The 15,295-nt window shown below is 48.6% G+C and overlaps 1 protein-coding gene across 1 annotated transcript in view; it reads left to right on the plus strand.

The window, feature by feature from the left end:
• Positions 1-15,295, plus strand: part of EVC (EvC ciliary complex subunit 1) — a 111,883-nt gene that overhangs the window by 68,636 nt on the left and 27,952 nt on the right. Inside the window, exon 12 of the mRNA XM_064286326.1 lies at positions 5,658-5,870. Coding sequence (XP_064142396.1) covers positions 5,658-5,870 — 213 coding nt within the window. The remainder of the gene's footprint in view (positions 1-5,657; positions 5,871-15,295) is intronic.

The following is a 15,295-nucleotide window of genomic DNA, read 5'->3' on the forward strand; positions in this document are numbered from 1 at the left end:
CAGTGCCTGTCACTCCTGTAATAACCCTCCCACTCTGCAAACAGTAGGCGCCCAGTGCCTGCTCTACTGTAATAACACTCCCACTCTGCACACAGTAGGTGCCCAGTGGCTGCTGCTACTGTAATCACCCTTCCACTCTGCACACAGTAGGTGCCCGGTGCCTGCTGCTCCCGTAATAACCCTTCTACTCTGCATACAGTAGATTCCCAGTACCTGTTACTCCTGTAATAATACTCCCACTCCGCACACAGTAGGTGCCCAGTGGCTGCTGTTCCCGTAATAACCCTTCCACTCTGCACACAGTAGGTGCCCAGTGCCTGCTGCTCCCGTAATCACACTCCCACTTGTGAGTATGGTGGCTGCCACAGAGTGGCTGCAACACTGGGCTCAAGCATACCTACTGTTGTGAAGATGGCTCAGGACTGGAAGTCTTTGCCCTGCTCTGTTATATGTGGGTCGCTTGAGTCAGAGCTGATTCCGTGGCACCCAACAACAACTTGAGAGTAAGAGGAGGGGTGGGAGCTGCCTCAGGAAGTGATGCCCAAGCCAGGTTTGCAGAGGAGATGTCCCCAGGTGGGCAGCGACACGCATGAGGATGACATCAAGATTGTGGCCCATCCTTGTTCAGGTCTTTCTGAGTATTTGATCATTTAATCCTCAGAAGGTTCCCACCACTCAGTCTGTTCACCAGGAGGCCGTGGACCCACTTGTGTGAGCCCAGCTCTGGGTCCAGGGACCTAGTGTGACCCCAGCTCCCTCCCTGGCCAGCTGGTGACCTTGGGAATGTTTTTTCATTCCTTCAACGAATGTTGCTGAGCACTACACATACTGCTGAAAGTTCTAGGCACTGGGGCTTAGCAGCAAACCAATGGATGACGCTCATGTTCTCATAGGCTGCTGGTGGCGACAGCAGGGAGCAGGAGAGGAGGGCAGAGGGCTGGGCGATGAGGTCAGAAGCCTTGCAGGGCCTTAGAGACCATCCTAAGATGATTGTATTTACTTCTGAATGAGACAGGAAGTCGCTGGCGTGTTCTGAGTAGGAAAGCGCCATGAGTTATGTTTTATAAGCATCCCCGGTATCGGTATAGAGAGTGGACAGTAGGGGGCACTGGTGGCAGCCGGGAGACCAGATGGAAGGCAGTGCAATGGTCCAGGCCAGAAATGATGGGGGCTAGTCTAGAATGGCACTGACGGGCTATGAGAAGCTATAGGGTTTCGGTCTCTCGATGGCCTACTCTCAGCTTCCTCCTTTGTTAAAATGGGGCTAATAAGCTTTCTTCACACTGTTGTTGTTAGGTGCCGTCGAGCCGGTTCCGACTCATAGCAACCCTGTGTACAACAGAACGAAACACTGCCCTGTCCTGCGCCATCCTCACAATTGTTTATGCTTGAGCCCATTGTTGCAGCCACTGTGTCAATCTATCTCTTTGAGGGTCTTCCTCTTTTTCTCTGACCTCTACTTTACCGAGCATGGTGTCCTTCTCCAGGGACTGATCCCTCCTGATAACATGTCCAAAGTATGTGAGATGTAGTCTTGCCATCCTTGCATTCTGGTTGTACTTCTTCCAAGACAGATTTGTTCATCTTTTTGGCAGTCCATGGTATATTCAATATTCTTTGCCAACACCATAATTCAAAGATGTCACTTCTTCTTACATCTTCCTTATTCATCATCCATTCATCATATCCCATGCATATGAGGCGATCAAAAACACCATGGCTTGGGTCAGGCACACCTTAGTCTTCAAGGTGACATTTTTGCTTTTTAACACTTTAAAGAGGTCTTTGCAGCAGATTTGCCCAATGCAATGCGTCTTTTGATTTCTTGACTGCTGTTGCCATGCCTGTTGATTGTAGATCTAAGTAAAATGAAATCCTTGACAACTTCAATCTTTTCTCCGTTTACCATGATGCTGCTCATTGGTCCAGTTGTGAGGATTTTTGTTTTCTTTACATTGAGGTGTAATCCATACTGAAGGCCGTGGTCTTTGATCTTCATTAGTAAGTGCTTCAAGTCCTCTTCACTTTCAGTAAGCAAGGTTGTGTCATCTGCATGACGCAGGTTGTTAATGAGTCTTCCTCCAATCCTGATGCCCCATTCTTCTTTATAAAATCCAGCTTCTCAGCTTATTTGCTCAGCATACAGATGAAATAGGTATGGTGAAAGGATACAACCCTGACACACACCTTTCCTGACTCTAAACCAATCAGTATCCCCTTGTTCTGTCCAAACAACTGCCTCTTGATCTATGTACAGGTTCCTCATGAGCACAATTAAGTGTTCTGGAATTCCCATTCTTCGCAGTGTTATCCATAGTGTGTTATGATCTACACAGTGGAATGCCTTTGCATAGTCAATAAAACACAGGTAAACATCCTTCTGGTATTCTCTGCTTTCAGCCAGGATCCATCTCAGATCAGCAATGACATCCCTGGTTCCACATCCTCTTCTGAAACTGGCCTGAATTTCTGGCAGTTCTCTGTCGATACGCTGCTGCAGCTGTTTTTGAATGATCCTCAGCAAAATTTTGCTTGTGTGTGATATTAAGGAAATTGTTCTGTAAAGGAAGGGGAACGATCAAATGTAAGGACTAAATGATCCAATACTCGGCAGGCACTTAACACGTTTGTGTAGGAGGGTGTGTGTTCACAGAGCACACACACAGTTAACCTGCCTTACAGCCTGGCTGGCTGTGTCCCAGGCCCTGTCCCGCATGCACACAATTTTACTCCACTTTTGGGCGTGACACTAGTCATGGTATTGTGTATGCAGTGGTTGTGGGAGGAATTTGATGACCAGAGCCCTGGTGGTGCAGTGGCTAAGAGCTCAGGCTGCTAACCAAAAGGTTGGCAGTTCGAATCCACCAGCAGCTCCTTGGAAACCCTATGGGGCAGTTCTGCTCTGTCCTATAGGGTCACTATGAGTTAGAATTGACTCAGTGGCAACGGAGTGCATTAGAAGGTTCAAAAAGTAAATTAGCATAGAGTTTTAACCTTGTAGATATATCGATAAATGTCAGGTGAGCTTGCAAAAAATGCTTTTGTTGTTATAACTAACTACAGGAATATTTTAATAAAAAAATAATAAATTTCTGCTGAAACACTGCACAAAAATTTTATAGACATTTTGGTGTCACCCCATCTGACAGTGTCAGCCCGTGTGGTCCGTACCCCCATAGTGGCTCCACTGCCAGGCCTGTGTCCCGAGGCACCTCTGGGTGACTTTGAACCGCCAACCTTTCAGTTAGTAGTCAAGCACTTAACGTTTGCGCCACCCAGGCACCTGAAAATAATAATAGATAACTATTGAGATTCACACACCAACTTTCCCAGCTTCCATCTGATGATGATAGCTAGCATTTATTAAGTGCTTACCACGTGCTCTGTGACAGCATTCGTGGTTCAGTGGTAGAATTCTCGCTGCCCACGTGGGAGACCTGGGTTCGTATCCCAGCCGGTGCATCTCATGTGCAGGCACCAGCAGTCTGTCAGTAGAAGCTTGGGTGTTGCTATGATGCCGACCAGGTTTCAGCAGAGCTTCCAGACTAAGATGGACTAGGAAGAAAGGCCTGGTGATCTGCTTCTGAAAATCAGCCAGTGAAAACCCTGTGGAGCACAATGATCTGGTCTGCAACCTATCATGGACCAGGCAGCTTTTTGTCCTGTTGTGCATGGGGTTGTCATGAGTCGGGGGCTGACTCGATGGCAGCCGAGAGCAACAGCATGTGTGCTGGCCAAACCAAAAAAAAAAAAAAAAAAGACCCATTGCTCTCGAGCTGATCCCAACTCACAGTGACTCTACAGGACAGGCTAAAACTGCCCCATAGGGCTTCTAAGGCTGTAATCTTTATGGAAGCAGACTGCCACATCTTACTCCCTCAGAGTGGCCGGGGGGTTCAAACTGCTGACCTTTTGCAGTGGTCTTGGGCCCCTGACCTAGGTATCCTTCGTCTGTTACTACCTCTCCTTGTACTTTCTACCCTCTGGGTCATTGGTTGTTTGATTGTCTTTCTAATGGACTACCATAAGGTTTCTTAAGAGTGAAGTCTTATCTTACTACCTTTGCATCTATAGGGCCTTTCAGAGTACCTGGCAAACAGCAGGTAATAAATAACTATACTTTTTAATAATTAGGAATTGTAACCAGTGCCAGACAATGTCAAAAGCACTTTCTTTTATAATCTTTTTCAGTCCTTATACCAACTCAGTGAAGGTGTTCTGTTATAAACACCCCCATTTTACAGATGAGAAAACTGAAGCAGTGAGATGATAAGTAACTTGAACAAGTTTGTAGGCAGTGGGCCCTGGCCATCAGACTCTGGGACTCATGCTCTTAACCAGTATGATACAGGGACAATTGAATTTTTTTTTTTTAATGAAATATGGAGGATCGGCATCTAGTATAGTGTATCTAGGTCACAATCAGCGTGCTCAATAAATGTAAGCTGAATTTAATTCAAACTCAGAAGAATGCTACGCTCTGAGAAACTCATGGCCAAGCTGGAACGCCATGTTGATGGACATGACATGTCGTGAAAGCATAGAAAAAAGCAAGCTGAGAGACAGGCACTGAATTCACGGGATGGGTGCCTCTGGGGAGGGTGGTGGCGGGGGGAGAATTGAATTTTGGAGGAACATAGGGGACTCCAACTTATAAGATTTCATATTTTTAGTTTATACACAGGGTATCTGAGTGGTGGAGTTACAGGTTTTTATTATATTATTATCTGTGAGGGTTTTTTTCCCCCACAACTTAAAGAAATAATCTTTATGAAGAGACTGTCCATCACCTTGGGGCAGGAGGAGATGGAGTGAAGACAACAGAAAGATGGGAGATGAGGTAGGACAAGAGCCCCATTCTGAAAGACCACCAGGCTCTGTGGTAATTTTCATTGTGATGGTATCTTAGAATCCTGGGGCAGCTATACCACAAATCCCACAAATGGGTGGCTTTAAAGAACAGACCCCAAATTGGGGTATCGGCCGTATCTATTCCTTCCTTGTTGGTAGCCCCAGGTGTTCCTTGGTTCCTTGGAGTTCCTTGGTTTGTAGGTGGTCCTCATGTGACCTCTGTCTTCCCATTGTGTGTGTCTGCATCTGTTTCGCTCTGTTTATAGCTCAGAAGTGATTAGGTTTAGGATCCACCCTACACTGGTAAGGCCTCATTAACATAACAAAAGAAAAACCCTATTTCCAAACAAGGTCATACATACAGGTGCAGATTCCAACACATATTTTGGGAGTACACAATTCAGTTCGTAACAGACGGTGGCAGGTCTTCAAAGGAGTTTGAGGCAGGGTAGACTCATAATAAGATCTGTGGTCACACACATAACTGGCCTGAGTGTGTGGATGGAGGGGAGGTAGAGAGACCCCTGAGGGGCTGTGAAAGTCATCTAGATGGTGACTGACGGAAGAACCAGAGATGGTCTTTGAGAGGAGACACCAGAGGTTAATGGCATGGCAGGTCAGGAGGGAAGATTTGGAACTTGCTTCAGGTAGGAGGCATTTCCCAAGATGTGTGGGTTCCTCTGTAGAGTCTTTTGGTCAGGGCTGTGCCATGTGGGCACCATGTGGTAGAGGGGCCAAGGAAAGAGCATGACCCCTCGCAGTGTGAGAGTGTGACCTCTAACCCACTGTGTGGTTCTCGGCCTCAGGAACTGTACCACAGCACCGTTGGAACTTTCCAGAAGCTTGTGGACGTCCTATTCCTCCAGACGCTCTCTGGTGTAACCGGCCTATCCCAGGCAGAGTGTGAATACTTGAGACAGGAGGTCCAGGAGAATGCTGCCCGACAGCTGGGGAAGTCAGACCGCTTCCGGAAACAGCAGTGGAGACTCTTCCAAGATGTCCAGGAGCAAGAGAAGCAGGTACGGGATTTGGTAAAACAGGGTCTGGGGTCAGCATTTTTGGAACTTGTGAAGAATCATGGGAGATTTTGTTTACTGAGCATCTCGCAGCCCCTATTCTAGGCATTTTACAAATATTATTGTTGCCAACTTTGACAACAGCCCACCAAGAGAATGGGTGAGAGAGCTGAGCCCTCATCATCCAGGACACGAAGTCAGTAGGTAATGTCTTAAGTTGATCAGTCAAGAAAGAGCAGCAATCAAAGTCTATTGGTTACCAGAGGTAGAGCCATGGGTGCGGACAGGGAGTCATTGCTTGGGAGGCACTGAGCTTCTTTCTGTTAAAGGCGATGAAAAAATTCGGAAATGGACAGTGGTGATGGTTGCACAACGTGATGAACGCAACTAATGGCCCTCAGGTGTACATGTAAAAAGCGTGGAAATAGCACATTCCTGTTACACGTATATATTGTCGTTAGTTGCCATCGAGTCGGTTCCAACTCAAGGCATCCCAATGTGTGCAGAGTAGAACTCTTTCTTTCTCTTTTTTTTTTATATAGATATAAACTCGCCGTCAAGTCAATTCCTACTCATAGCGACCCTGTAGGACAGAGTAGAACTGCCCCATAGGGTTTCCAAGGAGCGGCTGGTGGATTCAAACTGCCAACCTTCTGGTTAGCAGCCAAGCTCTTAACCACCATGCCACCAGGGCTCCACAATAAAACAAAACAAAACAAAACAAAAACCAAACCCAGTGCTGTCGAGTCAATTCTGACTCATAGCGACCCTATAGACAGAGTAGAACTGCCCCATAGAGTTTCCAAGGAGCGCCTGGTGTATTTGAACTGCTGACCCTTTGGTTAGCAGCCGTAGCACTTAACCACTACGCCACCAGGGTTTCCAGGGCTCCACAATAAAAGAGAAAAAAAAAAGAAGCCCAGCAAAGCATGTTATTTACAATGATGGAAGTAAATAGTCAACAAAATGACAACAAAAAGGTGACAGAAAGGGACGTGGTTCAAAGAGAAAAGGACTCAGGTGGGAAGGGCTGCCCACATGGGACTCGGGTTTTTCAGTGAGAGTCTATCTGATGATTAAAGCCATGTAGATGTGTGGTAGATGGAATAATGTCCCTCAGAGATGTCCACATCCTACTCCTGGGAACCAGTGACTGGGTTACCTGACACGGACATTACGGGTGTGATTAATTACAGATTTTGAGATTTCTTTCTGGATTATCCAGTGGTCTCAATGTAATCACAAGCGTCCTTATAAGAGGAAGGGTCAGGGTCAGAGGAGGCCATGTGATGATGGAAGCAGAGGTTGGAATGATGAGACCACAAGCCAAGGAATGCAGGTGGACCCCAGAAGCTGGAAAAGACGAGGAAATGGATTCTCCCCCAGAGCCTCTAGGAGGAATGCAGCCCTGTTAACACCTTGATTTTAGCCCTGTCAGAGCCGATATACAGAGCCAGTTAGGAGGGACCAGTCCCTGGAGAAGAACATCATGCTTGGTAAAGTAGAGAGTCAGCCAAAAAGAGGAAGACCCTCAACAAGATGGATTGACACAGTGACTGCAACAATGGGCTCAAACTTAGCAACGATTGTAAGGATGGCACAGGACCAGGCAGTGTTTCATTGTGTTGTACACGGGGTCATTATGAGTTGAAACTGACTTAGTGGCATCTAACGCACGCAGACACACACACGCACACACACACAAATGTGAAAAGATACTCACATTAGTACGCTTTGAGGGAGAAAGACCTGGAGATCTGCTTCTGTAAAGATCACAGCCTAGAAAACCCTACAGGGCAGTTCTCTTGTTACATGGGGTCACCAGGAATCGGAGTTGACTCGTCCTCACAACAACAAGACCCGCTCTGGACTCTGACCTCCAGAACTGTAAGATAATAACTTTGTAGCATTTTAAACTACTAAGTTTGTGGTAATGGGTTACAGCAGCAGTGTGGTTTTTGTGTGCTGGCGAGTGGATTCAGACTCAGCGACCCCAGGTGACAGAGTAGAACACCGCACAGGGGTTCCCAGGCTATAATGTTCACAACAGCAGATTGCCACGTCTTCCTTCCACAGAGCTGTTTGGGGGGCCTCAAACCACCCACCTTTTGCCTAGCAGCTGAGCACTTACTCGTTGTGCCACCAGGTTCCTCAGAGCAACAACAGGAAATACAATATACATTAATTTTATATTTAAAAAATTAAATACCTTTAAAGAAAAAAATTTCCAAATGGGACAGACAGCAAAGCTGCCTGCATGTCCTTTCTCCGTGCCTTCCTCCACCCTTACCCGCTACCCACTACCAGTTACTGCCGAGGGACTCCGACTCGTGGCAACCCCACGTGTGTCAGAATAGAGCTACTGTATAGGAGACCGGAAACCCTGGTGGTTAAGTGCTACGGCTGCTAACCAAAAGGTCAGCAGTTCAAATCCACCAGGCACCCCCTGGAAACTATGGGGCAGTTGTACTCTGTCCTGTAGGGTCACTATGAGTCGGAATCAACTCAACAGCAGAGGGTTTGGTTTTGTGTTTTTTATAGGGTTTCCTTGTCTGTAACGTTTATGGAGGCAGATTACCAGGCTTTCCTTCCATGGCACCACTGGGTGGATTTGAACTGCCAACCTTTAGGTTAGTAGCGGAGCACAGAGCATTGGTGCCACCCAGAGACCTGGCTGTAAACCTAACGTGCTCGGACCCGAGTATCCCTTACAGCCGCAGTAGCCGAGTAGACAGCTCTGGCCTGGAGATGAGGTGCAGAATCTCAGCCAAGCACTACCAAGTCTTGCTGGGAGAAAACCTCTCCCTGGGCCTGGCCTGTTCTTCCTGCCTGGAGCGGCACAAACCTGCTTTTGACTCTGAGGCTTCATAAGACTGAGAGCAGAGGCCGAGGTGTGAAGGAGGGCGGGGCGGAGGCCGAGGTCTGCGGGAGGGCGGGGCGGAGGCCGACGTCTGCGGGAGGGCGGGGCGGAGGCCGACGCGCGAGTGAGGGCGGGGCGGAGGCCGACGTGTGAAGGAGGGCGGGGCGGAGGCCGACGGCTGCGGGTGGGCGGAGCGGAGGCCGAGGTCTGCGGGAGGGCGGGGCGGAGGCCGAGGTCTGCGGGAGGGCGGGGCGGAGGCCGAGGTCTGCGGGAGGGCGGGGCGGAGGCCGACGGCTGCGGGAGGGCGGGGCGGAGGCCGACGGCTGCGGGAGGGCGGGGCGGAGGCCGAGGTCTGCGGGAGGGCGGGGCGGAGGCCGAGGTCTGCGGGAGGGCGGGGCGGAGGCCGAGGTCTGCACGAGAGCGGAGGGCAGGCCGACGTGTGCAGGCGGGCGGGGCGGAGCGGAGGCCTACGTCTGCGGGAGGGCGGGGCGGAGGCCGACGTCTGCGGGAGGGCGGAGCGGAGGCCGACGCCTGAGGGAGGGCGGGGCGGAGGCGGAGGTCTGCGGGAGGGCGGGGCGGAGGCCGACGCCTGAGGGAGGGCGGGGCGGAGGCGGAGGTCTGCGGGAGGGCGGGGCGGAGGCCGAGGTCTGCGGGAGGGCGGGGCGGAGGCCGAGGTCTGCACGAGAGCGGAGGGCAGGCCGACGTGTGCAGGCGGGCGGGGCGGAGCGGAGGCCTACGTCTGCGGGAGGGCGGGGCGGAGGCCGACGTCTGCGGGAGGGCGGAGCGGAGGCTGACGTCTGCGGGAGGGCGGGGCGGAGGCCGACGCGCGAGTGAGGGCGGGGCGGAGGCCAACGTGTGAAGGAGGGCGGGGCGGAGGCCGACGGCTGCGGGTGGGCGGGGCGGAGGCCGAGGTCTGCGGGAGGGCGGGGCGGAGGCCTACGCCTGAGGGAGGGCGGGGCGGAGGCGGAGGTCTGCGGGAGGGCGGGGCGGAGGCCGACGTCTGAGGGAGGGCGGGCGGAGGCTGAGGTCTGCAGGAGGGCGTGGCGGAGGCCGACTGACCTCTGAAGGAGGGCGTGGCGGAGGCCGACTGACGTCTGAAGGAGGGCGGGGCGGAGGCCGAGGTCTGCGGGAGGGCGGGGCGGAGACCGAGGTCTGCGGGAGGGCGTGGCGGAGGCCGAGGTCTGCGGGAGGGCGGGGCGGAGGCCGACGGACGTCTGAAGGGGGGCGGGGCGGAGGCCGACTGACGTCTGAGGGAGGGCGGGGCAGAGCTGGACAGCCCTCGGGATCACGTGGCGGAGGTGCCGTACCAGCCCTGGCACCACTCCTAGATTCGTGTTATGAGAAACAACCTGTTTCTTTCTTCTTTTCTTTTTGTCTTGTTGTGGTGAAAATACACCCAGAAAAACATCCACCAATTCACCAATTTCTCCACGTAAGAGTCAGTGACGTGATTACATTCTTAAAGTTGTGCAGCCATTCTCGCTACCTTTTTCCAAATTATTCCCCCACTGTGAACACAAACATAAATTCTCTGCTCTCGAAGCTGAAGCTCCCCCTTCTCCCCTTCCTCCCACTCCTGGTAACCCTTAGTAGTTTTTGGTTGCTATGTGTTTGCTAAGGAGCCTGGTAGCACAATGGTTAAGCAGTCTGCCGCTAACCCAAAGGTTGGCAATTTGAACCCATCCAATGACTCCATGGGAGAAAAGACCTGGCGATCTGCTCCTGTAAAGATTACAGCCTAGAAAACCCTGTGGGGAAGTTCACCTCTGTCACACGGGGTCACTCTGAGTCAGAATCAACAACACATGATGACAACAACAGAAGGTACAAAGGAGACAGAGGAAGGCTTTGTGCAAACACGAGGCCAGTGGGAGCCATGGGGTGGGAACACAGCCTAGTTTCCTGCCCGTCCAAGTCCTTCTCGTTTATCCCAGTCCCCCGTAAACTTCATCACGTTGTCCTGTCGCAGGTAACGTGCGCATCACCTGCATTTGATTGTAAGTTCACTGAGGACAGCAGCCCTGCTTTTCCATGTTTGTCGTTGTCACAGCTGTAGAGTCTGCCCCTGACTCACTGTAACCCCACGCACTGTGGAACAAACCACTGCCCCGTCCCATACCATCCCTGTGACTGGTTGAAGATCAGACCCTTGTGTTCCGCAGGGTTCTCGCTGGCTGATTTTCGGTAGTTCACTGGGCCTTTCTTCCTAGTCCACCTTAGTCTGCAAGCTCCGCTGAAACTTTTTCAGAGTCACAGCAACACACAAGTCGCCACTGACAGATGGGTGGTGGCTGCCATGAGGGGCATCGGCCGGGAATGGGACCTGGGCCTCCTTCACGGGAGGCGAGAATTTTACCGTTAAACCACCAATTTGACCTCTTTCATATTTATTTACATCCCCTTATTCAAAGCCTGGTGCCTGGGATGTGTAAGTACTCAGGAGTACTCTGCAGCATTTCACACAAGAATAAGGAAACTTTAGAAATGATCACTCATGGCGACCCTGTAGGACAGAATAGAACTGCCCCATAGGGTTTCTAAGGAGTGGCTGTGGATTTGAACTGCCGACCTTTTGGTTAGCAGCCAAGCTCTTAATCCTACACCACCAGGGCTCCAGAAATTATCACAGAGTCCTTGGCCCTTTATTCTTCCAAGTGGTCTAAATGAAGTGAATCCATCCAGTTCATACCAAGTCCTGTTGTTGTTGTTGTTAGGTGCCGTTGAGTCGATTCTGACTCATAGTGACCCTATGTAAAACAGACGAAACACTGCCGGGTCCTGTGCTGTGCTCACAATCTTTGTTATGCTTGGGTCTGTTGTTGCAGCCCGTTTGTCAATCCATCTCACTGAAGGTCTTCCTCTTTTTCACTGATCCTCTACTTTACCAAACATGACGTCGTTCTCCAGGGACTGATCCTTCCTGACAACATGTCCAAAGTATGTGAGATGTAGTCTTGCCATCCTTGCTTCTAAGGAGCATTCTTGTTGTACTTCTTCCAAGATAGATTTGTTCGTTCTTTCGGCAGTCCATGGTGTATTCAATATTCTTCGCCAACATCACAATTCAAAGGTGTCAGGTTTTCTTCAGCCTTTCTTATATATACCATCCAGCTTTCAGGTGCATATGAGGCAATTGAGAACACCATGGCTTGAGTCAGGTGCACCTTAGTGTTCAAGATGATATCTTTGCTTTTCAACACTTTAAAGAGGTCTCTTTCAGCAGATTTGCCCAATGCAATTCATCTTTTGATTTCTTGACTGCTGTTTCCATGGGTGATAATTATGGATCCAAGTGAAGTGAAACCCTTCACAACTTCAGCCTTTTCTCCATTTATCATGATGTTGCTTGTTGGTCCAATTGTGAGGATTTTTGTTTTCTTTATGTTGATGTGTAATCCATACTGAAGGCTGTGGTCTTTGATCTTCATCGGTAAGTGCTTCAAGTCGTCTTCACTTTCAACAAGCAAGGTTGTGTCATCTGCGTAACACAGGTTGTTAATGAGTCTTCCTCCAATCCTGATGCCCAGTTCTTCTTCAAGTAGTCCAGCTTCTTGGATTATTTGCCCAATATACAGATTGAATAGGTGTGGTGAAAGGATACAACCCTGACACACACCTTTCCTGACTTTAAACCATGCGGTATCCCTTTGTTCTATCTGAACAACTGCCTTGATCTACGTACAGGTTCCTCATGAGCACAACTAAGTGTTCTGGAATTCCCATTCTTCGCAATGTTATCCATAATTTGTTATAATCCACACAGTCAAATGCCTTCGCATAGTCACTGAAGCACAGGTGAGCATCTTTCTGGTATTCTGGTATTCAGCCAGAATCCACCTGATGTCAGCAGTGATATCCCTGGGCCTGGTGAATTTACCCAGGCCGGTTAATTCATGGGCAGGGACCTGGCAGCATGGTTTAGAAGGCTCCCCAGGGGCATCTAATGTGTCTCTGGGGTGGAGCACCCAGTGGGTGTGAGGGCCTCTTAGAGACCACTGCAGTCTTATAGGATGGCCTTTCACCTTGTGTTTGAACCAGAGTCCAGAGCAAGCGCATTAATGGGATGAGCAGCTTCAGCCTGTTGGCGACCTCTTGCAATTCTGTGATTTTGTACAACTTGGTAAATGTCTTGGAACCCCAGCTTCTGCATCTGAAAAACAGTGATCAAAACAGCCAGCAGGGCTCCCGTGAAATACTGCACGTCCGGACATTTCACACGGTGTCCATTTGTTAGCATCATCATTTTAGATTTCCTGCTTGACGCTGAAGATATCCAGAATTTGATTTCTGATAAATGAATAAACAAACACCCCAATTCATCTAAAATGCTCTACTTACGATTCTTAAATTATTTAGGCAAACATCAGACTATGTATAGCTACGGTTTCTTATGGTTATTTACTTATTTGATGTGTATATTGGTGTGAACTTTTGTTGATCTGTGGGGAAGATTTTCAAGAGGATTTGGCATGCAAGAAGCAAGCAGAAGAGGTAATGACATTATCAACTGATTAAATAAGTCTGACTCCAGACTGTTTTCTCAAGGTATATATGCCATAATTGATGGTTCAATTGCTTTGAATTACCATATTTAGAGACCCATGTTCTCGCCCACTTACCACGTTTACTCGTTGATGGAAAAATGAGAAATGAACTTTCTGTGCTTTAGATGAATATTTAGTTATGAGAAGAAAAACACCCACAAAACTATTCATGGCGAATCAAAAACACACCCAGACTACGAACTGCCTTTCCCACGAGGTTTTCTACACCAAAAATCAAAAACCAAACCCGCTGCCATTGAGTCAATTCTGACTTGTGGCAACGCTATGTGTCACAGAGTAAAAATGCTCCATAGGGTTTTCTTGGCTGTCCTCTTTACCAGAAGCAGATCGCCAAGCCTTTTACACAACCCTCAGTGCCGTCAAGTCGATTCCGACTCATGAGTTTTTTACACAAGGGGCCCTGTTAATTTCATATCCTGTTACGTAGAGAAGTTATCAAGAATTCTGGAAGTTACCAATGGTATGATTGCAACAAGTCTTAGAATGGTGTTTCTCAAAATGTGACTATTGAAATGATGGTTTCTGGGCTTCTCCCTAGCTTACTTGTGGTTGGCAGAATAATGGGTCCTGAAATATATCCACATCCTAATTCCCTGAGCCTGTGACTGTGGTACCTTACACAGCAAACCGTATAACTTGGCAGGTGTGATTAAGTTAAAAACACTGAGTTGGGGAGTCTTACCTGTTTTGTTCACTGATATACCCCAAGCACTGAGAGCAGTGCCTGACACATAATATAAGCACAGCAAATACTTATTGAATGAATTGTTGGATGAACTGTTGAATGTGTGATCTTGAGTAAATTACTTAGCCTCCCTGTGCCTTAGTTTCCTCATCTGTAGGATGGGGATTACAGTATTGACTTAATAATGTTTTTAGGATGATTGAGATAATATGAGTAAAAAAGTTGGAGCAATGTCGAAACCAAAAAAAAAAAAAAAAAAAACCCATTGCTGTCCAGTTAATTCCGACTCATGATAACCTTATGTATTATAGAGTAGAGCTGCCGCATAGGGTTGTCTTGGGTGTAATCTTTACAGAAGCAGCTCGCCAAGCCTTTCTTCCTCAGTGCTGCTGGGTGGGTTCTGTCAACCTTTAGGTTAGTAGTCGAGCACAAATGCCTAGTAGGTAGTGAATGCAACACACACCTCCACCCTCCAATCTTTTTATCAATTCTGACACGAACCATCCCTCCCACAGCACTCTGTATTTCTCTGCTGGGTTCAAAAACTTGTTGAAATGGCCACACAGAACTCACAGACCATACTCACAATTAAGTGGTTTATTAAGGAAGTAACAGGGAACAGTTCAGGTTCAGAATCAACAGGCTACAACTCAGGATCAGGGTCAGGAAGCAGGTCGGCTGAGTCTCCCTTCTTCGGTGCAGGACAGCTCTCTCAGCCATGCAGGGTTCTCTCTTCTCTCTCTCTGTCCCTGTCTCTCTGTCTCTCTCTCAGGACAGGCCCCCATAACCCTGGTACCAAAACCAAAGACACCACAAGAAAAGAAAACTACAGGCCAATATCTCTTAAGAATATAGGTGTAAAAATCCTCAACAAAATGCCAGGGAACAGAATCCAACAGCATATTAAAAGACTCAGACACCATAATCAAATGGACTTTATTCCAGGAATGCAGGGATAGTTCAGCGTTAGAAAATCAATCAGTGTAACAGACCACATAAGTAGAACAAAGGAAAAGAACAACATGATCATCTCTATGGATGCAGAAAAAGCATTGCATAAAACCCAACACCATTTCTTGGTGAAAACCTTAAAGAAAATTGGTGGGAAATTCCTCAGTATGATTCAGGCATATATGAAAAGCAAACAGCCAACATCATGCTTAGTGGAGAAAGCCTGAGAACTTTTCCCTTGAAATTGGAACAACTGTGCCCACTCTCACCACTTCTATTCATATTGTATTTGAAGTCCTAGCCAGAGCAATAAGACAAGAAAAGAAATAAAAGGTATCCAGATTGGAAAAGAAGAAATAAAATTATC

Source organism: Loxodonta africana, chromosome 5 (genome assembly GCF_030014295.1).
Source record: "Loxodonta africana isolate mLoxAfr1 chromosome 5, mLoxAfr1.hap2, whole genome shotgun sequence".
Taxonomy (NCBI): Eukaryota; Metazoa; Chordata; class Mammalia; order Proboscidea; family Elephantidae; genus Loxodonta; species Loxodonta africana.